The sequence below is a fragment of the Antedon mediterranea genome, chromosome 6 (genome assembly GCF_964355755.1).
Source record: "Antedon mediterranea chromosome 6, ecAntMedi1.1, whole genome shotgun sequence".
Classification (NCBI taxonomy): Eukaryota; Metazoa; Echinodermata; class Crinoidea; order Comatulida; family Antedonidae; genus Antedon; species Antedon mediterranea.
The window spans coordinates 26,196,314-26,224,252 of record NC_092675.1 but is presented as its reverse complement, the minus strand read 5'-3'; the positions used below and the strand labels follow the sequence as shown (position 1 = coordinate 26,224,252).

Genomic DNA, 27,939 nt, shown 5'->3' with positions numbered 1-27,939 from the left:
TTAATAATTATAAGAACTTCAATAACACAATAATCACCTACAATGCTTCGAACTTTCCTTTATTGGTTGATTAACTTTTTTTCTAAATATAAATTCCAATATATTATAAGTAATGATATAGAGTAGTACGGTAGAGCATTAAAATAAAAAGTACTGCCATCTAGCATACAACAAGCTGAGAGGACATAAACACAATATACCATTTACTCTACGTTGGATTAGTATTCACTATTCTTGCATGAACTATAAATAGAATATTATGCATGTTACTAAAATTAGTCCAATTGCAATAAACTAGCGAAATATTCTAATTATATACCGTACTACATTATATGATATAAAATAATAGATACATTGTAGCTCTGAAAACATAATTGCTATAACAATTATTTTGTTGAAATCCCATGTCATGTAATCATTATTTACTTTGACAAAAATTGTATCGGAAAACGAAAATCGTAATTTAAAGGAGAACAAACATGTTTTTCTTTGTAACTTAAAACTTCCAAATGGGCTATTCAACGTTTGATTTTATTCAACATTATTTTCCATCTTTTAATATAATCAATATTAAATTAATATCTCTCTAAAGACTAAGATCTTAATGTCAATGCCATATACTATGTTTTCGGTGTTTGTAAGCAACATAATTGTTTATTTCGTATAATTGCAAATCTAATGCAAATATATAAATAATTAGCATTTATCGTAAATCTACATTAGGTTCAAATGAATCTGAATTAATTTCCCATTAACAATTAGTAATAATATACATTAAAAAATGACAGGAATATATTTAGGTGTTATATTTAACTTGCATTTCCGAGGTTAGTAAAACGTTAGGCTCAAAATGAATACAAAATTGTTTATACACAAATATGAAATAATCACAATACCAAAGAAAATATTTGTTTATCGAAGCCTAGAAATGCCAAAGCTGTATATAATTTATAATTCATTAAAAATAAAAAAGATCTTATAGTGACGTAATGCATTTTGGCAAATTACCAAGTGCTCCCGAACAAAAAGGCGAATCTGCAGATACAGACATTTGTGATGTCGATTTTAATTTTTACATTTTTGTTTGGTATCGATTTTCGGGATTTCTTAAAAACGAACTAATTTACATAAGCAGATTCCTCAGGTAGTGCATAAACACTTTCTTGATTTGGGTGGTAATCGCTGAAAATGAAATTATGGTTATAAGTAAAATATACAAATTTGACAAACAATAGAATAATACTAAAATATTAATTAGAAACTAACTTAATGTGAAATGTCATTGTCTATTTACACCATTTCTCACAATCTAGCAATATACGTAAGAGATTAATTGATTGTAATAAATGGATTATTATGTTATACTTACCAGGTTGAATATTCTGCATTGTTATCCTCATTTGCATAATCCTGGTAAATGTGTAGCTCATTTGTCTCGTTCTTTTCAGATTTACTCACAATCTTACCTGATGGTTTGCTTTTATTTTAAAAATAAATAAAAGAAACATAAGAAATGAGAAAATTAGATCTTTGGAAAATTTCTAAACTTTATAACCAATGACAAAACAATCACGATGCAAACACAAAAACGAATTCAATACAATGATTTGGATTTTGGAATAGTAGATAGTACCTTGATGAAGAACCGTTACTTGCATAATTCGTGTAAACATGTTGAGCATTCGAGGAATCATCGTTAGACTTACTCATATTCTTCCGCCATCTTTGTTTGCTTTAAAACAAGCACAAAGTAATACAGTTAAATCTTATTTTAATGCCATTGTAGTGAAGAACGTAACAGGCTATCGACAATACCCAAATAAGAAGAATAAAAATACAATCCGCTAACAAGTATACCAACCACTAATTAATAGACTCTGTCGATCGCAATTAAAGCAGTAGAGATACATACATTAATTCAGATTAAAAATGAAAAAAAAAAAAGAAACTCAGAATTATTAAAGAAAAATAAGCTAAAACATAATTATTAAACTAAGTAACTAGCTGATTGGTATATTCATCAATAATCTTAGCAAAATATCATAAACCCTGTGTGCAGGATAACTGCATAAAGTAAGTTCCGACTTAAAGAAGTATAACATAACATTTTTAATAACTTACCCATGTGTTACTATAACAGTACATAAGACACCAATGAATACACCTGCTATCAAAGTTCCAGCAATTATGCTTCCACAATTGCATGTATTTCCGTCTGAAACGAATTAGCATTTTAAGAAGTAAAATAATGTTTGTGTTTATGGACTATATGCATTTTTTCTTTTGTAAAGGGGGAAAACTAGACTATATCTTATTGTTTTCTAGCAATTAATTAAATAAACTTTAAAAGTTATCTAGTAAAGAGAAGGAGGTATCTCACTATTTCCTTATAGTTCGTAACATTTTTCGTTATGATCTTAAATTATAAGAAAACAATATTACATAATTAACAGACACCCACCTTCACTTGTATCTGCAGTATCGATGCTTTTAACATAATCACTTTCATTGTCTTTGTTAGATACAGTAACAAAAAAGCTGTAAGCTGACGAGCTAAAGTTATCTATAGTCACGTTCGAGTTAGTTCCGCTGTAAACCACATCACCTATTCCATCATCATCATTCAATCGTAGATACACTTTGTATACGTAAGACGTGTCATAGCATTTCAGTGTCTCTGCATCTGATTTAATTTTCTGATTATGATATAAAAACATTTATCTAATCATTTTAGTATTTAATTAAGATCGATCCATTTATGGAACAATAACTATTAATTGCCAATATCGACGTTTTAGTATTGATTCCAGACTTCTCAACGGTCCAATAACAAGAATTTAAAAGATGCATTTTTTCGTTATCACCTTGAGTTAAAAAACATTCAATCATCATTTTTTTTTATATGCAAATCAATTTAACAGTTTAATTTTCAATATATGAAGAGGCAAAAATCATTTTTGTACTGTAAAAATAATTAATTATTTGTTATATTAGGCCCTACTGTAAAAGTGTTGCATAGTATCGACATTTATTTAAAAGTTGGGCATATCGTCGTTAATGGAATATAAAAATTAATAATTAAATTTTCTTACTGTCCACCTGACCAATGCACTTTGTGGGTTACAGTCGGAAACATCATGGTTGGCTTGTTGAACTGAAGCAGGCGCTAAAACGAGAGAACACAATATAAGGTTAACATGTAGGCCTAGTAAATTAAAAATGATAATGCCATATATATCGCTTTTAACAATATATATAACTTAATTATATAGGTATTTATATTTACTGATAAGATGTGACTATTAATATTAACACGTTCGAATACAATTTATTACATAATGTATTTTAGAAAAAGTGTATAGTGTAATCAATAATTGCTGCAGCTCGATAGATCTATTTGAAGGTAAATAGATAACGGTAAGTAATCAACATATAACCTACTTCCGCAAAGTGTTTTTACCGTGACACTTTCTTTTCCAATTGGTCCTTCTCCTTCACCAGGTCTCACAGCAGAAACACCGAATGTGTATTCTGTATCCCACATCAACACACTAACATTGCCAGATAAAGAATTCTCGTATAATGTCTTCTTCCAATCATTTGTAGTTCTCAGTTTGTGGTATAAAAAGTATCCAACAACTGGACCATCTCCATCATCAGTTTTGCTGTTCCATGGCGTCCATTCAATGGTGATAGAGGAGCTTAAAATGCTTAGTATGGTCAAACGTCCATTATATAAAGGTAATCCTTAATATAAAAATATATATTACCAAGATATAAACGATTTTAATTGTACATAATAAAGAATGTTATAAATTATAAACTTACGAAATATTTCTGTGATTATGTCATTTTCAACAGAGTAACCTTTTCGTGAAATTACACATGTGTATGTCGAATTAGCATCAGCTATCACATCAAATGCACGTGTTATATTCTGACCATCTCTATTTGTCTCTACCACTGTTGTTATTTTCTCAGTGACGTCATTATTGGTCACTACAATCATTGTTTGAACATCGTATGTATCAGTCTGATAAACCGAACAAGATGCGGTTGTACGTTGCCCATTATTTGCAGGTGTAAATTTGGTATTAAGGACTCCTGTGGAATAAACATGCAGTCATTATTCAAACTAATATACTATATATTAGAATTGTTGTTTTTATACCTCGCATTTTCGGTCGATACACTTCAACAATCGTCCGGAGAACGTCAGTTTTCAAATATGTATTATATTCATACACAAATTAACTTGTTATGCAATATTCAATTTATTATATTCTTAGCTGACTGCTTGTTTATTCCTTTATTACTAACTCGCTATAATAAGGTCCATAATCAATTTATTGCAACCAGGGAAGAGTAAAATTGCAACCAATTACGCAGCAACATGCCACCACATCAACCGAACAAATAACACCTTTATAACTCAGTATTATAATTTACTCATTATTTGATGTTGTACATCGAATCTAACTAATAAAAAAATTAAATACAAATTAATTTATTTGGTTAATTTAACCAAACAAATCATTTAATACTTGACTTACCAACTTCACAGTCAGGTTCGAGCCAATTAGAATCACATGTGCCTTCTATGCATCTGCCATTCCTGTGACAATCACATGGTTTATTGGGCCTACATTCGATATCACAGTTTTCGCCATATAAGTTAGGTTGACATTCTACAAAATACAAATGTAACGAAGTTCGTTTCCTGTCATTCGATGCTGTGTTTACATATTCCTATGATACTGGGTAACTATTGTAGTATATGTGAAGATACAGCACTGAGAATCAGGTATCCCTGAAATATGCATCAGCTTTATGCTTCGAGAAAAGTACCGTAATTAAAAAAGGTAAGAATGTCAAATTAACTTAACACGTCTTCTATTAAAATAAACATTTTTTTTTCACATTAGTATTGTTTTATTGTCTCAATTAAAATATTTTTGTAAATTTGTCTTAATCTTACTTTGGCAGTTAGATCCCATCCATGGGTACGCACAAGGCGAATCTTGAGTGTCAGTGCATCTGCCTGTATATCGATCACAATAACCTTGTTTACAGTGACAAGTTTGAGCACAGTCTGCACCAAATGTACCATGTGAACATTCTGTTAATTTAAATTTGTTTGCATTAATATAACGATATAGAAAACAAAAGGCTAAAAACGTATAAACATAATACATTTGGGATGTGCAAAACACGCCTTTATGTCTAATATACTCCTCCATTTCCTAGGATCCACACCACATTGAGGATTCCACTATAAGTTGTGTGGTTGTATACAATAAACGTAAACGTCGTTGAATTTAACTCTTTAAAGCGAGGTTATTTATAATACAGTACGAGACACCCCATTTGTTTTTTAATCGCAAGCAAAATTTAGATTAAAATATAAAAAAAAATCAAGTACCGGTATCAAATCTTTCAAATTATTTAGGTTAAAAAAAAGAAAGAAAACGAGTTGATATGTTGAATCATGACTTGCCTCTCGTTATTTGGAGTCAGTTTTATACTGAGTTCATTATATGAATGTTTTTTTTGGATATCGGAAACAAAGCAGGTTGTGTCTCCGTGTGTCATAAATATTATGTTGTTGTTGTTTAAAACAGTTTAAAGATAAAATAAATTAACCACATAATTGTATCTGTTATTTAATTTTGTTCTGTTTTAGAACGTTTATGTGATTTGAAGTTTGAGCACAGTCTGAACCAAAATGTACCCTGTGGACATACTGTGAGATAATTTAAAATCAATGAATCCATTAAAAAAAGTTTAAAATACTTTAATAACTATAAACATTTCGTATGTTTAGAATGTTAAACTGCGGTGAAATAACGGCAATAAATACTATAATATTAATATAGGCCAATATTTTTTTTAAAATCGCAACTAGGCCTATAACAAAAATGGATTTGTGTATTGTTTACATTATTTTATAATATTAATTGTCTTACCTGTATCGCATTTCAACCCTCTGTAACCGGTAACACAACTACATCCATATGGATCAGGTAAGCAGAACTGATAGTTTCTACACGAATTAAGACCACCACTACTGGAACAACGATTTTCACAATTCCAACCATGTCTATTGCCATTGCATTCTAGGAAACAAAAGCAAAATAATAGAGTAAATGTTTTCGTTCATACGAATCTAAAAATATTTAAAATTAGATATTGAAATGAGCGTTTTTGTTCTATTTTAAATACCGTTTGATATCAATATATTTCAATAGAAACATAAATATATCAGCCTTAAAGCTTCTTCGTGTATTAAAAAATAATGTAATTTATGTATTGTTATCATTCTCCTTACCAGTTTCACATGTGGCTCCTTTAAATCCAGGCGCACAGATACAAAATCCTGTTTTTTCATCGCATACACCTCCATTATAGCAGTATTCGCAGTCACCAGTACAGTCAGGTGGACCCCATCTGTGACGTGGACAGGCTAAGAAAAAAAACATGGTACATAATGTTCTGTAAAGTAATATTAAATCTTTCATAGAACTTAATTTTCTTTACTTGCCTATTTTGATTTGCTACTTTAGTATATATTCGGAATATTGATCAAATTGTTATCACGGCCTACAGACCAAACATTTTATAAAAGCATGCTTGAAAACTTATATATATATATATAAACTTATATAAATCTAAAATGAAACTAATCAACTAAACAAAGGGTGTACGTAACTGATGACGTTGTGAAAGTTGTCCGCACAGGGATGTTCAATGTATATTAAATTATACTTATTAATCCAAAGGCAAATTACTGAAAATGACAATGCTGTGGGTATCAGTGGGTGGATTTCAATGAAAATACAAATGAAATAAAATCAAAATGATAAAGTAAAATAGCCAGAAAATATTCCAGAACTTTCGGGAAAGTTTAGAATAATTACAAGGCAAGCGCTGTCTGAATGGACTGGAATAAAAGAAATAAAACCAAAGAAGACACAGACTGGTGAATATAGGGTAAGAGAGAGAGTAGAGTATAGAACAATAACGATTGGTAGATATAAACAATTTAGGAATGGAAAACAATGGAAAAATAATATAACACTTTGTTGATATTGGAATTTAGGATGCATATGTAATAATGTTACCGATCCTAGGAAGTATGTTGCAAATGTTAAGTCCAGAAGGTTTTCTGGTAGTTTTGCGAGTTTTGTCGCTCCATTCAACATCGTGGTCAGTGCAACTACAGGTTGATCAATCTTTAATGTTTTGATTGATAATTGATCATTGGTCATTTTTTGTTGTTTCTCCGACATACTGTGTACCACAACATTACAGTATAATGAGATAAATTACGTTTTTATTAGACAAAATTGATTGTTTTAATAATAATAAATTCAAATTATATGTTTTTACAATTTAAAAAAAAATAATAGGTTTATTCATTTATACTTTGTTACGTCTTCAGTTTTTTACCTCGTACAATCAAATTGATAAATGCATGTCTACGATCTTCCCGGTTACCATCCTGATGCATCTCATAAACACCAGCATCACTGGTCTCTACTGGGTCAAAGGTCATGCTCGATTCTGTTCCAATCTTGAAGGGAGTAGAGTCATCTTTCCTCCACACTAAATCACTTGTTAAATCCGTGTTGAATGTAATTGTGACATCATCGCCAACATTTATAGTTACTGTGTTTTTATCATTTGCTGGCGTTATTAAGGCTGTTTAAAAAAAGTAGCCTAGTAGTAGGACACATATGGTATTTAAAATGCAATATTAGAGCTGTGAAAATAAAGTTTTACAAATCACAAGACACCACCTCACATCAAAACAGATCAAGTAGTAGAGTAGACTCTTATAGTAAATCAAATAAACATAACTCACGTAATATTTGACATTTTGCGAATAGTAAAAGTAAATTAACTAAGTCAAAAACTTAGAGTGGTGTACGCCTATCTAGTGAATCTAGTTACTAGGCCGTATTCGTTTTCATTAATAGTGTCGTATAGTAGCAAAGAACAAATGATCCTAACTTGACTTACCATCATCTCTTATTCTTGTAGTTTGAACGACTGTAGTTACACCATTGTTGACTATCTTGCAATGGTATACTCCCATGCCTACTGCTAATGTGACATACCTTCCAAACCGCGACCCATCCCCTGACACATACCATGAAATTTCATTTTCTTGTTCACCATTCGCTACTCCAAATGATCTACCGTAACTCAAACTATAATCAATGAATGCATCAGGAATGTAACATTGGTATACTGTGTCGGCGTTGCTTTGTGGAGACAGGTTTAAAATCGTTATATATCCGTCATTTCCTGTGAGAAAAACATATTATAAACTTAATTGGTAAAACAATAAATACTTCCGGTAATGGTATATCTCACTATGAAGACCATGGGTGGTGAAAAGTTTGTGTAATACAACATTTATTGACAATAAATTATTTTTGTGTCAACAGAGTTCAGGATTATTAAATTAACGGGAGTGTATTTATGTCTGGAAAAAGTGTTCGGGCGCCAGAAATTTCCCCCCATGATAGAAGATCCGCCAAAACTTTATCGAACCCGGAAATGTGCGTTAGAATGTGCGTGCGTTGCAAAAACATGAACAATGAAGATTAAAATTTAAAACAGTGATAATATCTCTTTAATATTATGTTGATTGACGAAAAATTGAGACTGGTAGAGGAAATATGAGGGTGGGATGGGGACAGTTCCCTGTACATAGCAGGGAACTTTTCAATCGTCTTTATTGATTTTTTTTAATGTTATAGTAGTATTGTAATTTGATTAATTTTTGTAGTTTATGTGAACGTGCGCACCTTTATGTCGAGTAGTAATTTGCCGCTGTCAAAAAATGCGTTAGTTCAATAAATTGTCATTGTAATCCAGTGCTTTTTCTTTCTATTTTTTTTTTTTTTTTTGCTGAATAAACTACATACAGACATATTGCCTAACGACGTGCACTAACACATAATTTATTACAATTTAATTAATTAAACACTGTTTTAGATTAGAAAATCAATGGTTTGTATGCAGTAGTTGATTCTGGAACGGTGTCATATTATCTGGAATAGAAACTAGCAAGTGCTGTGTATTGTCGACATGATACTGCCGAGAAAATATGCAATTTTAAACTGTTATTTGAAGAATGTTGTATTTTAGATCGAATTGAATTATCAATTCTGCTTCACATTTTTGTTTAACTTACCCAGACAGGAAACAGTAACTTGAAGTAACAATACAACTTTAACAATCATACTTTTCTAAAATATAAAAGTATATACATTTATATTTTGTTACGCTATTCTTTTACGATATTGTAACAAATAATACACTGTTTATTGTAAATATAAAGTAGTTTATTTTCATTATATTTTCGTTAACATGAATAATAATATCACTATGGAGTAAACGTGGGTTATGAAGCTGACCTATACATACTATAATTATATCTGATGTACCGTAACACATGCAACAAGTTATATACAACAATTGTTTTTAAACATTTTAGGCCTCACAACTTTAATAATTTCAATTACTTTGGTATAAAAAGAGAATTCTAGTCTTAATTATTTAGAAGTGAGCAACCGTTTTAAATAAAAGTAATGATATACTGCACACGTCCTATTTATTAAAAAAAGATGTTAACCATGACGTAACTGGTAATTAGTGACTATTAATTAACGAAAGATTTCTTACAATTTCTAATAGAAAGTGAGGCTAAAAAACGAAAGCCCTCACAAAAAATGTCATTCTACAGAGGTGTGAAGGCCTACTTTTCATTCTAGAGCAGTAGCACTGGATGAATACTTACATTACATTGCCTATCAAAAACAAATCAGTAGGCCTACTTATATATAATCTGACGTACTGTTGATATACAACGGAATAAGGAAGTAGATGTGATTATGATGACAATGGCACAAATCAACAAATTTCCTTTTGAATAAAAATGAACAGTTAGGCCTACGTTTATTTCTTTTCACTCGCTGCATAGTAGGAAATATGCACATAATAATAAGTCTTTAATCGGTGAGTTGTAAACAACTCTGCTATAATTTACTAAACCAATGTTCAAATCAATATTTAATGTCAAAATTACGTTCTCCTACTTATAGTTACTGTACTGTATACTTAAGTTTCAAAATGTGGCTTTAATTAGACTTTTTATAAAAAAGACATTCGCTAAACAATGAAACTATCAAGTTTTAATACTAATTACAATCGTTTATAAATTCCCAACAATTTTCATAGGTTTGGTTTTGTTTTTAAATTAAAAACATATTTATGATTTTCTACCTATAATTGTATTTATTAAGAGCCTACTTACAAGTATTAGTAACAGGATTGCTCTCTGTGTTCTTTGCTACTTAGACCGTGCTAGACGCACCCAATACACTGACTGTAAATCAGTATGTAAATAGATGTATAAGTAAGTAAATGGAACAGGGGAGTAATTTTAAGGATAAATCAAATATATGATTTGTTAGGCAAATGAATAAATAACAGTGAAAAGGTAATAGAAATAGAGCTAGTTGAGATCAAATGAACTGTGACGGGACTACAATGAATGAATAAATAAATACATAGTCTACAATTATTATTGTGTTATTAGTTCCTTGTTTGAAACATCTTTAGTATTGCATTTATAAGCCTAATTATTTAAGCATATACACATTTTACAAAATATAAGCAAAAATCATGTATGTATGTTTGTATTTACATTCCTTTGAATAAACATGACATTAGATACGGAGTAATAATTAATTCAGTATCTATAAATATAAGTTTAATCTGCTATACAGGAGTACCACAAATAATAATGAGGATGTGTGATTTAGTAACATCTCATGATGATTGCTGTTACGTGTATTCAGTGATTTAATTATGTGAATTTTGAATATAAAAATATTTGTTGTTACTTATTTAAATTAAATTTAACAATCATTCTTTTATCAATTCTTTTGCAACATAATTAGGCCACCTTGACGGTATGAAATTACACATGTCATTTAAACCTGTTTTCACTGAGCATTAATGTAATTGCGCGAAAGCGTTGTTAAGGTGCTATTTTCATTAATTTAATTTTTTGTGACGTGAATGAAATGAAATAAAAATGTTAAAAACAAATAATATAAGTAATGTATTAATTACTTAATTAATCTATTGTTTCATAAAACATACATTTATTATTACTTATATTTCATTTGTAATTCAAGAATATCAAAATTAGAAGTAGGCCTACATGTAAAATTTTCAAAATAACAAAATTAAACAATTACTAATTTTCAGACAAGGGTCATGCAAATGTTTATAAATGTTAAAAATCTACCATTCAAAATGAACATTTGAATTAATCTGATCAATTTAAGACGAATTCCAAAAAAGTATTATTGGTTTAAAAATAACGTTTTTCCTTTTTTAGGACTAATTTACATAAGCAGATTCATCAGGATTAAGTTCAGGTAATTCATAAACACGTTCTTGATTTGGATAATTGCTGAAATGAAATAAAATATAAAAAAATGTAAGTAACTAAGGAAATATAAGTAAAAATCTTACATTTAAACTTTTCTCGCAATCTATTTTAAATTTTAAATATTCTCGAATTCTACAAAATAATCAAATAAATATTCATCACAATCAAATTAAATTGTAATTTATACTTACCAAGTTGCGTATTCTGAGTTGTTACCCTCATTTGTATAATCCTGATAAACGTGTTCATTTGATGAGTTCTTACCAGATTTGCTCGCATTTTTAAGTTGATTTGGATTGCTTTAAAATAAACAAACCTTACTAATTGATCTCTAAATATCTTTAATATCGTTTCATGTTATAGACCTACATTAAAACTACGAAAATCAAATTGACGGTGTAATTTAGAAGATACTGGATTAAACTGATCTACAGGTATTTTACTTCAGAAAGTTGTTTTCAAAATAAATTAGGATTATTTATTTTGCATTGACGTGTTTGCAAATAAAATAGTAAATAGGCTAAGGCTTGTAGATTCTGTAGCAAGAAAGAAGAATACAATATTTAAATAACAAATAACTGAGAATAAAAAGAAAATTGAATTTCATATATTCTTATTAACTGAATTATTCATGTGTGTCATGTGTCAAGTAACTTTAAAAGCAGAGACATTTTTCTTGGAATATATTCAACAGACTTGTGACAATTTACCTTGATGAAGAGTCGTTACTTGTATAATTCTGGTAAACGTGTTGAGCATTTGAGGCATCAGATTTCCTCTTATTCTTATTTAATCTGTGTTTGCTTTAAAATAAGTATACACAATTTAGAATGCTTGTTTTTAATTTGTATTAACACAGAAAGAGACTCTTAACAAACTTAAATGCGTCTTAAAAAATATACAAAATACTGAAAAATAAGAATCAGAAAATTAACAAATATAAACTACATCCTAAGTGCCTAACATACTTTACATTTAATTAAATAGAGTTTTAATATGATTGAAACCTATGTAACTTACCATTGAGTTGTTATGATAGTACTTAGAATACCAATAACTACGCCAACTGCTAAAGACCCACCAATCAGGCTACCAGAATATTTGGATGCATCTTCACATTCTGTATACCTTACTGAAACAAAATAACTACACATTAAGCTGCATACAGCAAGTATATTTCAATTTGTTCTAATTCGTATTTTTTAGCTGATTCACTGCGTTGATTTTGAGTATGATGCAATACAAAGTAAGTAAATAAGTGAAGAAACATTTATTTAGATTATATTAGCATTGTTATAAACAATTTCTGATTATAAAATGGAACAAACCCATGGGATGGATTTATTAAACATAAACGTATTATAATTGTATGAAATAAATATGCATGTAGATGAAAAAAAAAACAATTTCTGATTATAAATGATAATATCTTACTTCCACAAAGTGTTTTTACAGTTATTGTATTTTCTCCAATTGGTCCTTCACCCCCTTCACCAGGTCTCACAGCTGAAACACCAAAAGTGCATTCTTTATCCCACATCAACCCATTAACAGTGCCTGATAAAGAATCCTGATATAGCCCTTTATTCCATTCGTCAGTATTGTTCAGTTTGTGGTATAAAAAGTATCCAACAACTGGACCATCTCTATCGTCAGTATTGTTGTCCCATGCTGTCCATTCAATGGTGATAGAGGAGCTTGAAATACTTAGTATGGTCAAACGTCCATTATATAATGGTAATCCTTAATATAAAAATATATGTCTATATTAACAAGATATAGGCCTAAGTAATTTCAATTATACATAATAAAGAATGTTATATGATTTATATACTTACGAAATATTTCTGTGGTGATATCACTTTCAACAAAATAACCTTTTCGTAAAATTACACATTTGTATATCGAATCAGCATCAGCTATCACAGCAAATGTATGTGTTATATTCTGACCATCTCTATTGGTCTCTACCACTGTTGTAATGTTCTCAGTTACGTCATTATTTGTCACTGCAATCATTGTTTGAACATCGTATATACCTGTCTGATAAACCGAACAAGATGTAGTTGTGTGTTGCCCATTATTTGCAGGTGTAAATGTGGTGTTGATGATTCCTGTGGAAACATGCAATAATTATTAAAATTAATATATCAGATATTAGAACTGATGTTTTCAACACAAGTTTATAAATTGATGTACTTCAAAATTCGTTCTAAAATATACACTATATTCATACACAAATGAACTTGTTATGCATTACTATCAAATTGTTGTATTCTTAAGCTTACTGCTTCGTTATTCCTGTGTTACTATTATTTAAGCGCTCGCTTAACAAATACAAAATAGTTAAGTTAAATGTAAATAATATGGAACCAGGGAGTAAGATTGCAACCAATTACGCAACAACATCATCCACCACATCACCCGAACAAACATAACCTTTATAACAAAATATTATAATTTTATCATTATTCGATTTTGTACATCAAATCTAACTAATAAAAGGTAAAATAAAAATTACTTTATTTGGTTAATTTAACCAAACCAATCATTTAATACTTGACTTACTATTTTCACAGTCAGGTTCAAGCCAATTAGTATTACATGTGCCTTCTATGCATCTACCAGTCATGTAACATTCACATGGACATTCAATTTCACAGTTTTCTCCGTCAAATCCAGATTGACATTCTACAAAATACAAATGTAACAAAGTTCGTTTCATGTCAGCCGATGTTGTATTCCCAAATATCCATATGATACTTAGAATCGGGTAAATGCATCAGCGTTAGGCTCCGAGAAAGGCCATATATTTAATATGGGTCAAGATTTCAAATTTATTTAACACATCTCAATTTTTTTTTCAAATTAACCTAGTATTCTTTTACCATCTAAATTAGGATATGTTAGTACATTTGTCATAATCTTACTTTGACAGTTAGATCCCATCCATGGAAATGCACAAGATGAGTTAGTGCATATTCCTGTATACCGATCACAATCACCTTGTTTACAATGACAAGTTTGAGCACAGTCTGAACCAAATGTATCCGATGAACATTCTGTTTTAAATAATTTAAAATTATATAATAATTGGCATTCAAATCATATAAAATGTTGTTTAAGTTTAGTTTAGTTTAAAAGACCCTGTCCCTGAGATGTTCCGCTGCCGTGTTGTTTATAAATGTAAATGTATGAGATGTCATTTCATGTATATTGGTGAAACAAATAGACGGTTATCAATGCGGATGCGTGAGCATCTCAGGTACGGGGCTTCTCATATTTGTCAACATCTGCAGGATTCAGAACGGTATAAGGCCCTCGCGAATGCTGAATGCTTCATCGTTCTGCAGATTCCGCATTTAAACTGAAGTAGGTAGAGTTCTGATGAAAAGAATAGATTTCTCGAAACATGTCACGTAATTTTAAGACTGCTGCATTTTCATTAAAGGCATTATGATATTGATTCTCACTAAATTTAAAATCAATTAATTAATTAATGAAAAAAAAACAATTTAAAAAAAACATCTTTTAAAACTATAAAAATGTCATAATTTGAATGTTTAATCTGCAGTGTAATGACAACGGCAATGGGTACGACATTGATATAGGCCAATATTTGTTTTAATCCCAACTATACATATAATAAAAGGGGATTTGTGTAATGTTTACATTATTTTATAAGAATTGTCTTGTTACCTGTATCACATTTCAATCCTTTGTAACCGGTAACACAGCTACATCCATATGGATCAGGTAAGCAGAACTGAATGTATCTACATGCATAGTTACGGTTCTTTGAGGTACAGCGATTTTCACAATTCCAACCATGCCTATTGCCATTGCATTCTAAATAACAAAAAGCAAAACTAATAAATGTTTCGTGAAGCATTGTTTATCTACCTGTATTGCATTTCAATCCTTTGTAACCAGTAACACAGCTGCATCCATATGAATCAGGTAAACAGTACTGATAGTTTATACATGCATTGTTACGGTTCAGCGAGGAACAACGATTTTCACAATTCCAACCATGTTTATTGTAGCCGCATTCTAAGTGAAAATAACGCAAGTTGCTAGGATCTCAACTCTAGTTCACAGGAAACTATGAGTTTTGTAGTCTTATGTCATTATACAACACTATTGAGATTCCCCCGGTCTTTAAATATCTTTTTAAAACATTTTGTATTATTTTAAACCTTCTTTTTTAGTAGATGTAGGCCTATAGCCTATATGTTTTAGTTAACAAAATTATTTGTTAATTATTATAAAAAACCTTTTTTTTTTATCAATTTTTCACTGAAAATGTACCCTGAACCACTTGTAAATTGTACAGTAATTGAAATCTTTAACAATTATAAATATCTTGGTACTGTACTGTATGTCCACTGAAAATGCTCCACTGAGCAGAACAATGAATATATTTAGAATATTTATCATTCCAGTTATGATTTCTAGAAAAAGTGAATTGAATCTTGAATGTAATAATTATTTTTGTAAAATAGTATTCCTTAATTACCAGTTTCACATGTGGTTCCCATAAATCCAGGTGCACAGATACAGAATCCTGTTTTGTCATCGCACACACCTCCATTATAGCAGTATTCACAGTCACCAGTGCAGTCAGGTGGACCCCATTTGTGACGTGGACACTCTAAAGAAATGATATCAAATAGTTACTTTATAACTAGAGGGTACTCTGAGAGTACAAACCTCCGTCTACTGTACAATTTCACTACATAAATGCCTCCGGAAAATATATATATATGTTAAATTTTTTTTTTATTAGTTCTAAGTGTAGGCCTAAATAGGCTAACTGCACACGAAAAAGTTGTGGATGAGACTTTGGTGTAATGGTTATGTGTCCAGCCTCTCACAGTTGAGATCGTTGGTTCAATTCCCGCTGAGGTTTTTGTTTTGTTTTTTTTTTTTTATTATTTTTTTATTTTTTTTTTTTGGTGGATCTTTGACCCTGACCCATCAAAATTTAACCACAATTATATGATGAGTCATTGATCATTGTGGCTAAGTTTTGTGAGAATCGGATAAAAACTCAAAAACTGTGGTCTCTAGGCAGTAAAATATGTTTTTGTGACCTTGACCTATGACCTTTTCCTCTCAAAGTCGAACTCGTCCGAGCTTTTGGGGCATAGATCATTGTGGCCAAATTTGGGGAGAATGAAAACTGTGGCCTCCAGGCTGTTCACAGACACACGCACACACCCACACACCCATACCCACCCACCCACCCACACACACACATACAGGAGTGAAACTATAATCTCCTTGGCGGAGGTAATTAAAACAAGAAAACCCAAAGTTGAACGGTATAGTACTGTAAGTATGTAGTACTGTTTTATGCCGGAGGGGTTGCAATATGTTTTATATTATCAAATTTATTGAGGATAGGCTTAATCATTTTGTTAAATAAACGTGTTACTTTAAATGTAATTGATGATTACAAAGCTATGTGGTCAGAAAGTTGAAACAAAAATGTAATACCTATTAGGCCTACCTTCTAAACATATTTTTTTTCAGATAGGTAGTATACTACTGACATTTTAAAATATACGAACAGTTATTTGTTTTAATTTTTATTCATTCCAATGATTACTGTAAACCATTTCTAACGTAATAATAATCCAATACACTTAATCATACATTTATTTTGGTTTGTTATTATTTTACCTCGTACAATCAACTTGATAAACGCGTGCCTGCGATCTTCCCGGTTACCATCCTCATACATCTCGTATACCCCAGCATCACTGGTCTCTACTGGGTCGAAGGTTATGCTCTTTTCCGTTCCAATCTTTAATGGAGTAGAGCCATCTTTCCTCCACACTAAATCACTGGTCAATTCCGTATCAAATCGAATTGTGACGTCATCACCAACATTTACAGTGATTGTGTTTTTAGAATTTCCAGGCGTTATTAAGGCTGTTCCGAAAACAAGACATTATATTTCATTTGAAAAAAAATAATTACAAAAATATATTAAATTGTTTAAGATCATGCTCGTTTCCGTTTTCATTTTAAATGGGGTGGAACCATCTTTTATATACTACTGTTTAAATTAGTATTAAACCTAATTGTGACGTCATCTCCAATATTCACAGTTGCTGTGTCTTTATAATTTACTGATGTTAGGGCTGTTTTGAAAAAAAGAACAAAGTTAGACTAATAAAGCAGGATAAAACTACAAGGTATTTTAATATATAATTCATTTATCAGTGGAAAATTATTTCCATTTATTGTCATTGGCATATACAATATACATAGAAAGTATGTTTACTCTGAGATCGATATACAAAAATAGATAAATAAAAAACAAATACAAAGTCTAGTGTTGGGCTTACGCTGTCCATATAGGTTCTAATAGTTCTAAATATCACAACAATACCACCTCACAATACAAACAAATCAAATAGCCTTATTGGTAAAAAGTACGTGTTTTCAGTGATTAGAGATTACAATTATATTTACAATTAAAAAAAATCAGCCAAGCACTCTCAGAAACTAATCGAAAATACAAACATACAAAGCGCGTAACAAAGCCAATAACACTACAATAGAACAAAATAGAAAAGTAAATCAAAACGTACCAAGTACATTTTTCGTTTTTCAATAATAACAAATATCAAACAAAGACTAAATGATCATAAATTACCTTACCATCATCTCTTATTTTTGTAGTTTGAACGACTGTAGTGACACCATTGTTGACTATCTTGCAATAATACACTCCCATGCCAACATTAGGTGCTACATATCGACGATCACCACGCGGCACGTCCCACGATGTTTCATCTAAACTGTCATCATTGGCTACTGCAAATGATCTACCGTAACTCAGACTATAACCAGTATAGCCAGTAGGAATGTAACATTGGTATTGGTAATCATTGTCGTGTTTTGGAAATATATTCATAACAGTAATATATCCATCATTTCCTGAAAAGAAATATATGTAAAACGTATTATTTATCGAAAACAAAACAAATTGCAGAAGTGACATAGTGTTGTTCTCATTATGAACTATTGGTAAATTGTGTGATTTATGAACTGGAAAACAATTTGTACGAAACTGATTGAATGAAATCTTGTTTGATTATGATACAAAATTTATAGTTTGTTGATTTCTATAAGGAAAGTACTAGTTGTTGTTTTTATCGTTCACCAACGTTATTGATGAAATCAGTGGCCGTAGGCCTATTCACCAATCACACTTAAGTGAGATATTTCACTTAACACAATAAATAAGTATTTCCCTTAAATGTTATTTTCCCTTATCCCTTATTATATTATTATTATTATTGCAAGAAAATTACATTATTTAGGAATTAAATAAATAATAGATTTTAATTCTCATCTTCATTACAAATATTAATTCAAATATTACCCAGACATGAAACAGCTCCTTGAAGTAAAATTACAACTACGGTAACAATCATATTTTTCTTTAAAAAAAAATGTATAGATACATTAATAATGTAGGTCTATGAGTCATTCTTCATAAAAAATTAGCTTTGTATATATGAGTACTATGTTCGTGCAGACGTTCTACCATAATACATGTTAACCACCTTATACCCAAAAGCGGCCAGACTACAAATACGATTTTTTAAAATTTCATTAAACGTTTATTTCATGCTGAATATCATTCTATAGCAGCACTTAGGAGTTAATAATGTTAATTAACACCATTCGAATAATCAGGCCTACTGAATTACATATCTTCTACAGTGTGGCATGCCGTGCCTACATAAATTAACAATATGTACTTACATTTCACGAAGCAAATACATCCGTTCATTAACGATGTTTCAACAAAATGGAACAAGGAAGTTCTGTAAAATATTACGACGAGAACAATGGTACAATCGACCAACTTGTTGTTGTTTGGTAAGAACGTGTTGTACGGTATAACGATGCCATTTAACCAAAATTCTTCTTTGTCAAATATATTTTGAATTAAAAAATCTATAGTCTTTTGTTACTTTGTTTATTTTATTTTCCCACACTCTATTCACAAACACTGCACAAATTGTTATCGTAACTACATTGATCACGTAGAGGTTTTTCTCCATGCATGGATGATACTGATCAAAATCAAGTTCGGTTAATTGTTCATTAATATAATACATTTTGTAATAACAAACATAACACTACGGAGCTTTGCGACGAACTCCTAAGAAATAGTGTAATCTATAGTGCGCATGCGGGGACATTTGGATGTACTTCCTGGATCCCTTGACATAGTTTTGACGGATTTTAAATCCTGTTGACTACCAACGGAAAGGATATGTAAAAATGTTACTTATGAACTGTAACGACATTTACAAGTTAAATAATACTGTACTGTACTGATTTTATGTAATATGAGATAATATGAATGTGAATAAAAGTGGTGTTTGCGCCACAAAAGAGAAAAAAAAAAAAAGTACTATTTCTTAGGTCGGAAGATCAGACATTCATAATTATTTCATTCTAAATCAACCCGACGAGCCCATTCGCACTTTCTTTATAATAAATGTTAATGAAAAGAAAGGTTCATTTTATATAGCTAGCTTTAATGTGGTGGTAGACCAAGCCAGGAACGACGATAGTAATGACTCGGTAACATACGATTTCCATTAATAATAGAGTAAGAATAGAGTAATATTAGAGTAATAATAGAAAGTAACGTTATTATTACTCAATGCTTAATATAAAAAGCTACAGGTTTGTTTTATTTATTGATTAACTTTATTTACGAATATAATTTCCAATATTGAATTAAAGCAATGCTATAGGATAGAGCATTCAAATGAAATGTACTGCCATCTAGCGTACATGCTGAGAAGACATAAACACAATATACCATTGACTCTACTTTGGATTAGTATTCATTAACCAAGATTATTCTTGCATGAACTATAAATAGCACCTGATGTATGTTGCTAAAAGTAGTCCAATTGCAATAAAAACGAGTATAGTTGCAAAATATTCTAATTATATACCCTACTATACATTATATGATATAAAATAATAGATACACTATATAGCTCTGGAAACATAATTGCTGTAACAATTATTTTGTTGAATATGCCATTTCAAGTAATCGTTTTTTTTACTTTGACACAAAATTGTATCGGAAAACGAACAACCATGTCCATTTTGTTTTTCTTTGTAACTTTAAACTACCAAATGTCCTTTTCAAAGTTTGATTTTATTCAACATTATTTTCCATCTTTTATTATTACCAAACCAATATTCAATTAATATCTCTCTAAGACTAACTTCTTAATGGCAATACCATGTATTATGTTTTCAGTGGTTGTGAGCAGTTATACATGTTTCGTTCGTATATAATTGTAAATATAATGTAATAATTTGTATTTATCGTAAATCTACAGTAGACTCAAATGAATCGGAAATAATTTCCCATTAACAATTAATATTAATATTAATAATAATAATAATAATAGGCCTATACATAATATAATGCATATAACAATTACAGGAATATATTTAATTGTTATAATACTGTACACAATATAATATATTGATAAAACACTAACTTGAATTTCCGAGGTTATTAGTAATAAGTAAGGCTAGAAAAGAATATATATATCATTTCTTACGTTAAACTGCCCTAATTATAATACACAAAGAGATATTCTACGTGTAAGCGCTAACTCAATTATTGAGGATATCTTATTTAAATTTTTAAGTGAAATTTTTATTTCTGGTTCCGATCTTCTTTCGAATTGTGAAAATGCTTTATTATTTTATTATGTACAATTTCTTGTTAATTCTGAAAGATTTGATTGATGTTTCTGTTAGTTTTTTTTTTGTTTTAAAATGTTGTATTTGTTAATCTGAGTCGCCTTAAAGCTAAGGTTGTTACACCTTGTGAGGCGCCTCTGTGTAATATACTGAATAAAAAATATATATATATATAAAATTGTTCATACACAAATGAAATAATCACAATACTAAAAAATATATTTGTTTATCGAAACCTCCAAAGCTGTATATATCTTATAATTCATTACAAATGAAAAAGATTTGAAAGTGACGTAATGCATTTTGACAAATTATCAAGTGATCCCGAACAAATAAAAGTCGAATTTGCAAGGACAGACATTTATGATGTCGATTTTGATTTACACCGTATTGGTTTTTTTCTGTTTTCGGGATATCCTATAATAAACTAATTTACATAAGCAGATTCCTCAGGTAATGCAACACCTTCTTGATTTGGGTGGAAATCGCTGAAAATGAAATGAAAGGCAAAATATATACATTTGACACACACTATCATAGAATAATACTAAACAAATTAGAAACTAAATTAATGTAAAATGTCCTTGTGTATTTAAAAACATTTCTCACAGCCTAGCAATATACATATCAGATTAATTAAATGTAATAAAATAGATTATTATGTTATACTTACCAGGTTGAATATTCTGCATTGTTACCCTCATTTGCATATTCCTGGTAAACGTGTAGCTCATTTGTCTCGTTCTCATCATATTTACTCACAATCTTAACTGATGGTTTGCTTATTTTTAAATTAAATAAATAAATAAATAAATAAACAAAAGAAATCAGAACATTATATTAGTATGAATTCTTATAATTTTCAACGAACCACAAAACAATTACGGTGCCATCACAAAACTAATTAAATACAGTGATAGATAACTATTGAAAAATATTGGTGTAGTAGCTATTATCATCATTATAAAAAAGTACAGCTTATACAGATTATATAGCAATGAATAGCACAAAAAACATTAAAAAAAATAAGAGAATAAGTTAATTTCATCAATAACTTTAAATTAACATTATATTTTTTCTACAGTCTACAGTTTTAATGTACACAAATTACTAAAGAAGCATTTCAGATTGACAAGTAGACTTATTCATTATGTTATATGTAACAATAAGAAGTAAAGCATGTTTATGTTTGGATTTTGTAATAGTAGATTAATATAGAAATGTATACTACCTTGAAGAAGAACCGTTACTTGCATTATTCATGTACACATATTGAGCATTCGAGGAATCATCGTCAGACTTACTCATATTCTTCCGCCATCTTTGTTTGCTTTAAACAAGCACAAAGTAATACAGTTAATTCATTTTTGTTTAATGCCATTTTAGTGAAGACCTTGACAGCCCATCGACAATACCCAAATAAGAAGAATAAAACAATAATCCGCCAATAAGTATGCCAACCAACCACTAATTACAAGACTCTGTCGATCGCAATTAAAGCAGTAGAGACATACATTAATTCTGATTTAAAATGAAAAAAAGGAAAAGAAGCTAAAACACATTAAACTAAGTAACTAGCTGATTGGTATATTCATGAATAACCTTAGAAAAATATCATAAACCTGTGTGCAAGATAACTTTAGTTAGTTTTTAAATAAGTTCCGACATAAAGAAGTATAACATAATATTTTAATAACTTACCCCTGTGCTACTATAACAGTGCATAAGACACCAATAAATACGCCTGCTATCAAAGTTCCAGCAATTATGCTTCCATAATTGCATGTATTTCCATCTGAAACGAATCAGCATTTTAGACGTAAAATATACATCGTTTGATCGTTTTAATGAATAATATTACAGTATAGTGTAATCATTAATTGCTGCTGGATTAGATCTAATTGAAGGTATTTAGATAGACGGTAAGTAATCAACATTATGACCTACTTCCGCAAATCGTTTTTGCTGTGACTGTTCCTTTTCCAACTGGTCCTTCACCTCCTTCACCAGGTCTAACAGCTGAAACACTAAAAATGTATTCTGTATCCCATAGCAACCCATTAACAGTGCCTGATAAAGAATTCTCGTATAATGTCTTCTTCCAATTAGTCATATTTATCTGTGTGTGGTATAAAAAGTATCCAACAACTGGACCATCTCCATCATCAGTATTGTTATTCCATGCTGTCCATTCAATAGTGATAGAGGAGCTTGTAATGCTTAGTATGGTCAAACTTCCATTATATAAAGGTAATCCTTAATATAAAAATAATCATATATTACCAAAATACAAGCAATTTCAATTATACATAATAAAGAATATTATATAATGTATATACTTACGAAATATTTCTGTTGTGATGTCACTTTCAACAGAGTAACCCTTTCGTGAAATTACACATGTATATGTCGAATCAGCATCAGCTATCACAGAAAATGCACGTGTTATATTCTGACCATCTCTATTTGTATCTATCACTGTTGTAATGTTCTCAGTTACGTCATTATTTGTCACTATAATCATTGCTTGAACATCGTATGCATCATTCTGATAAACCGAACAGGATGTAGTTGTCCGTTGCCCATTATTTACAGATGTAAATGTGGTATTAAGGATTCCTGTGGAATAAACATGCAATTATTATTCAAATTAATATACTAGATTTTAGAATTGCTGTTCTTATACCTAGTATTTTCGGTTGATACACTTCAACAATCCTCCGGAGAACATCAGTTTTATTATTATATACATACACAAATGAAACTTTTATGCTTTATTCAACATGTTATTATTCTTAGCTCACTACTTGGTTTTTTCTTTATTACTCACTTAACAAATACAAAACAGTTACATTTGACCAATAGATAAGGGAATAAAAAGATTGTAACCAAATACGCAACAACATGTCACCACATCATCTGAATAAACTTTATATAACTCAATATTTCTTCATTTGAATTTATATATCATTCTAACTAATACAAGGTTGAATACAAATTACTTTATTTGGTTAATTTAACCAAAGAAATCATTTAATACTTGACTTACCAACTTCACAATCAGGTTCAAGCCAATTAGAATCACACGTGCCTTCTATACATTTACCAGTCAATCTGTAACATTCACATGGACATTCAATATCACAGTTTTCTCCGTAAAATCCAGATTGACATTCTACAAAATACAAATGTAACAAATTTCGTTTCATGTCAGCCGATGCTGTATTACCAAATATCCCTATATGCATCAGCGTTATGCTCCGAGAAAAAACATATATTAAATATGGGTCAAGATTTCAAATTTATTTAACACATCTCAATGTTTTTTTCAAATTAAAATAGTATTCTTTTACCGTCTAAATTAGGATATGTTAGTACATTTGTCATAATCTTACTTTGACAGTTAGATCCCGTCCATGGAAATGCACAAGATGAGTTAGTGCATATTCCTGTATATCGATCACAGTCACCTTGTTTACAATGACAAGTTTGAGCACAGTCTGCACCAAATGTATCCGATGAACATCCTGTAAAATAATGTAAAATCATCAATGAATCGATTTTAAAAAACAACTTTATAAATACTTTTAAAACTATAAAAATGAAAACATGTTGAATGTTAAATTGCAGTATACTGAAAACGGCACGAAGTATAACATTGATATAGGCAATATTATTTTTTTAAATCGCAACTAGGCCTATAACAAAAATGGATTTGTGTTTTGTTTACATTATTTTATAAAGGCAATTGTCTTACCTGTATTGCATTTCAATCCTTTGTAACCGGTAACACAGCTGCATCCATATGGATCAGGTAAGCAGAACTGATAGTATCTACATGCATATTTATTGTTTTGTGAGGTACAGCGATTTTCACAATTCCAACCATGTCTATTGAAATTGCATTCTACAAAACCAAAAACAAAGTGATAGAGTAAAAGTTTTCGTTTGTTCTAATCTAAAACAATCTAATAAGATCCTGAAAATTAGCGTTTTTGTTGTATTTTAAATACCATTTGATAACAATATACTTAAATTAAAAAAAACAATAAATAAGTATTCAGGCTTACAGCTTCTTCGTGTATTAAAAAAAAATGTAATTTATGTATTGTTATTATTCTCCTCACCAGTTTCACACGTGGGTCCCTTAAATCCAGGTGCACAGGTACAAAATCCTGTTTTATCATCACATACACCTCCATTATAGCAGTATTCACAGTCACCAGTGCAGTCAGGTGGACCCCATTTGTGACGTGGACAGGCTAAAGAAATGGTATACTAAATAATTACTTTTATAATTAAAACAAAAAAACCCAAAGTTGAACGGTATAATACTGTTATAGGCCTATAGTAGGTTTTTATATCAAAGTTGTTGCCAATGGCTTAATAATTTTGTTTAAAAATGTGTTGTTGTAAATTTGGTTAAGGAATTGCAAAGGTATGTGGTCAGAAAGTTGAAAATTTATGAAAATGAGAAAATAAGGTCAAAGATGAAATATCTCTTACCTTCTAAACAACCTTCAAATAAACTATACGAAAACTTATTTTTTCTTATAATTTTGCTCAATATTATTACTGTAAACCATTTTTAACGTTGTAATAGAAAAAATATTATAAACTTCATCATAGATTTATTTTGGTTTTTCTTTATTATTTTACCTCTTACAATCAACTTGATAAACGCGTGTCTAAGATCTGTTCTGTTACCATCCTCATACATTTCGTAAACCCCAGCATCGCTTGTCTCTACTGGGTCAAAGGTCATTTTCTTTTCAGTTCCAATATTGAATGGAGTAGAGCCATCTTTCCTCCACGACAACTGACTGTTCAAACTTGTGATGAATATAATTGTGACGTCATCACCCACATTTACAGTGATTGTGTTTTTAGAATTTTTAGGCGTTATTAAGGCTGTTTCGAAAACAAGACATTATATTTAATATGAAAAAAATAATCACAAAAATAAATTGGATTGTTTAAGGATCATGCTCTTTTCCGTTTTTAAATGGTAGAACCATCTTTTATATCTGTTTAAATCAGTATTAAAACCTAATTGTGACGTCATCTCCAATATTCACAGTTGCTATGTTTTTAGAATTTACAGGATTTAGGGCTGTTTTGAAAAAAAGGACAAAGTTAGCCTACTAAAGTAGGGTAGGACTACAAGGTATTTTAAAATATAAATTATTTATCAATGAAAAATTATTTCCATTTATTGTTATTTGCATATACAATTATTGTATATGCAAATTTGCAATTTTTACATAGAAAGTATGTTTTCTCTGAGATAGATATACGAAACATTTTTTCGGATCGTCTTCTGAAAAAGGCAGTGGCTATCAAAGATGATCAATTTCATCCGGCCTCTAGTATGTTTCAATTGACGCCCAGCGGTCGGCGATTTCGTTCTATTAAGGCCAATAAGACACGATTTACAAATAGTTTCTATCCAGGAGCTAGAGCCTTAAACACCATGTAGACACTTTTTGTAATGTTTTTGTTTTGAGTTCGTGTTGTGTCCGTTGGATATTGTGCTCCGCTAACAGAGAAAACAGAATTTCTATGTTATTTCTTAAAACAAATGACAATAAATGATACTTGACTTGACTTGACTTGAAAAATAGATAAATAAAAAACAATTACAAAGTGTTAGGCTTATGCTGTCCATAGAGGTTCTACTACCTCACAATACATACAAATCAAATAGGCTTATCAATCGAAAGGCAGGTAAAAAGTACGTGTTTTCGGTGATTGAAGATTAAATTACATTTACAATAAAAAAATCAGCCAAGCACTCTCAGAAACTAATCGAAAATACAAACAACATACAAAGCGCGTAACAAAGCTAATAACTATACAATAGAACAAGATAGAAAAGTAAATCAAAACGTACCAAGTACGTTTTTCGTTTTTCAATAATAAAAAGTATCAAGCAAAGATTAAATGATCATAAATTCCCTTACCATCATTTCTTATTCTTGTAGTTTGAACGACTGAAGTGACACCATTGTTGACTATCTTGCAATAATACACTCCCATGCCAACATTAGGTGTTGCATAGCTACGTTCATCACGCGTCACGTTCCAAAATGTTTCATCTAAACTGTCATCATTGGCTACTGCAAATGATCTACCGTAACTCAGACTATAACCAGTATATCCAGTAGGAATATAACATTGGTATTGGTAATCATTGTCCTGTTTTGGACGTATATTCAAAACTGTAATATACCTATCATTTCCTGAAAAGAAATATGTAGGCATAATTTAGTAGGCCTGGTAAACTTATATTATTATGTATCGATCGGAAACAAAAACATTACATATCAGTGACATTATGAACTATTTTTAGGCCTAAATTGTGTGATTTGTGAACTTTAAAAAAAAATATGTACGAAGATGATTCAATAAACTATTTTGTTTGTTTTTTTTCTTTCTGAGTCTTTGATTATGATACAACTTACATAGTTTGTTGTTTTCATTAAGAAAAGTAATAGTTGTTTTTATCGGTCATCAAATTTAAAGATCAAATTACTGATCACCTGTGGCCGTGTTCACCAATCACACTTAGGCCTAAGTGAGATATTTCTCTTAAATATTAAGTATTTCACATAACTCAATAAATATTTATGTATTTCCCTTAAATTATATTCACTTATGTAGGAGAGAGGTGTATCCCTTAGCCTACTAAG

The 27,939-nt window shown here is 30.1% G+C and overlaps 2 protein-coding genes across 3 annotated transcripts; both read right to left on the bottom strand.

The window, feature by feature from the left end:
* Positions 1-53: 53 nt before the first annotated feature.
* LOC140052540 (angiopoietin-1 receptor-like) lies at positions 54-27,511 on the bottom strand. Its single transcript, XM_072098149.1, has 12 exons — positions 27,211-27,511; positions 25,907-26,158; positions 25,375-25,509; positions 25,005-25,154; positions 24,643-24,774; positions 24,297-24,422; positions 23,591-23,866; positions 23,195-23,503; positions 22,949-23,042; positions 1,634-1,732; positions 1,370-1,477; positions 54-1,182 (listed from the first exon to the last, which is right to left on the bottom strand). The coding sequence occupies exons 1-12, from the start codon at positions 27,509-27,511 to the stop codon at positions 1,119-1,121; spliced, it is 2,046 nt and encodes a 681-aa protein (XP_071954250.1). The 3' UTR covers positions 54-1,118.
* LOC140051612 (uncharacterized) lies at positions 9,634-19,300 on the bottom strand. 2 transcript variants are annotated; one of them, XM_072096881.1, is made up of 14 exons: positions 19,265-19,300; positions 18,879-18,936; positions 18,152-18,430; positions 17,165-17,416; positions 15,996-16,130; positions 15,176-15,325; positions 14,407-14,538; positions 14,045-14,167; positions 13,315-13,590; positions 12,911-13,219; positions 12,497-12,608; positions 12,187-12,279; positions 11,668-11,775; positions 9,634-11,497 (listed from the first exon to the last, which is right to left on the bottom strand). In XM_072096881.1, the coding sequence occupies exons 2-14, from the start codon at positions 18,928-18,930 to the stop codon at positions 11,425-11,427; spliced, it is 2,094 nt and encodes a 697-aa protein (XP_071952982.1). In that variant the 5' UTR covers positions 18,931-18,936; positions 19,265-19,300; the 3' UTR covers positions 9,634-11,424. The 2 variants fall into 2 exon arrangements, with proteins under 2 accessions (XP_071952982.1, XP_071952983.1); XM_072096882.1 differs by lacking the exon at positions 18,879-18,936 and having other exon boundaries at positions 19,265-19,281.
* Positions 27,512-27,939: the final 428 nt, after the last annotated feature.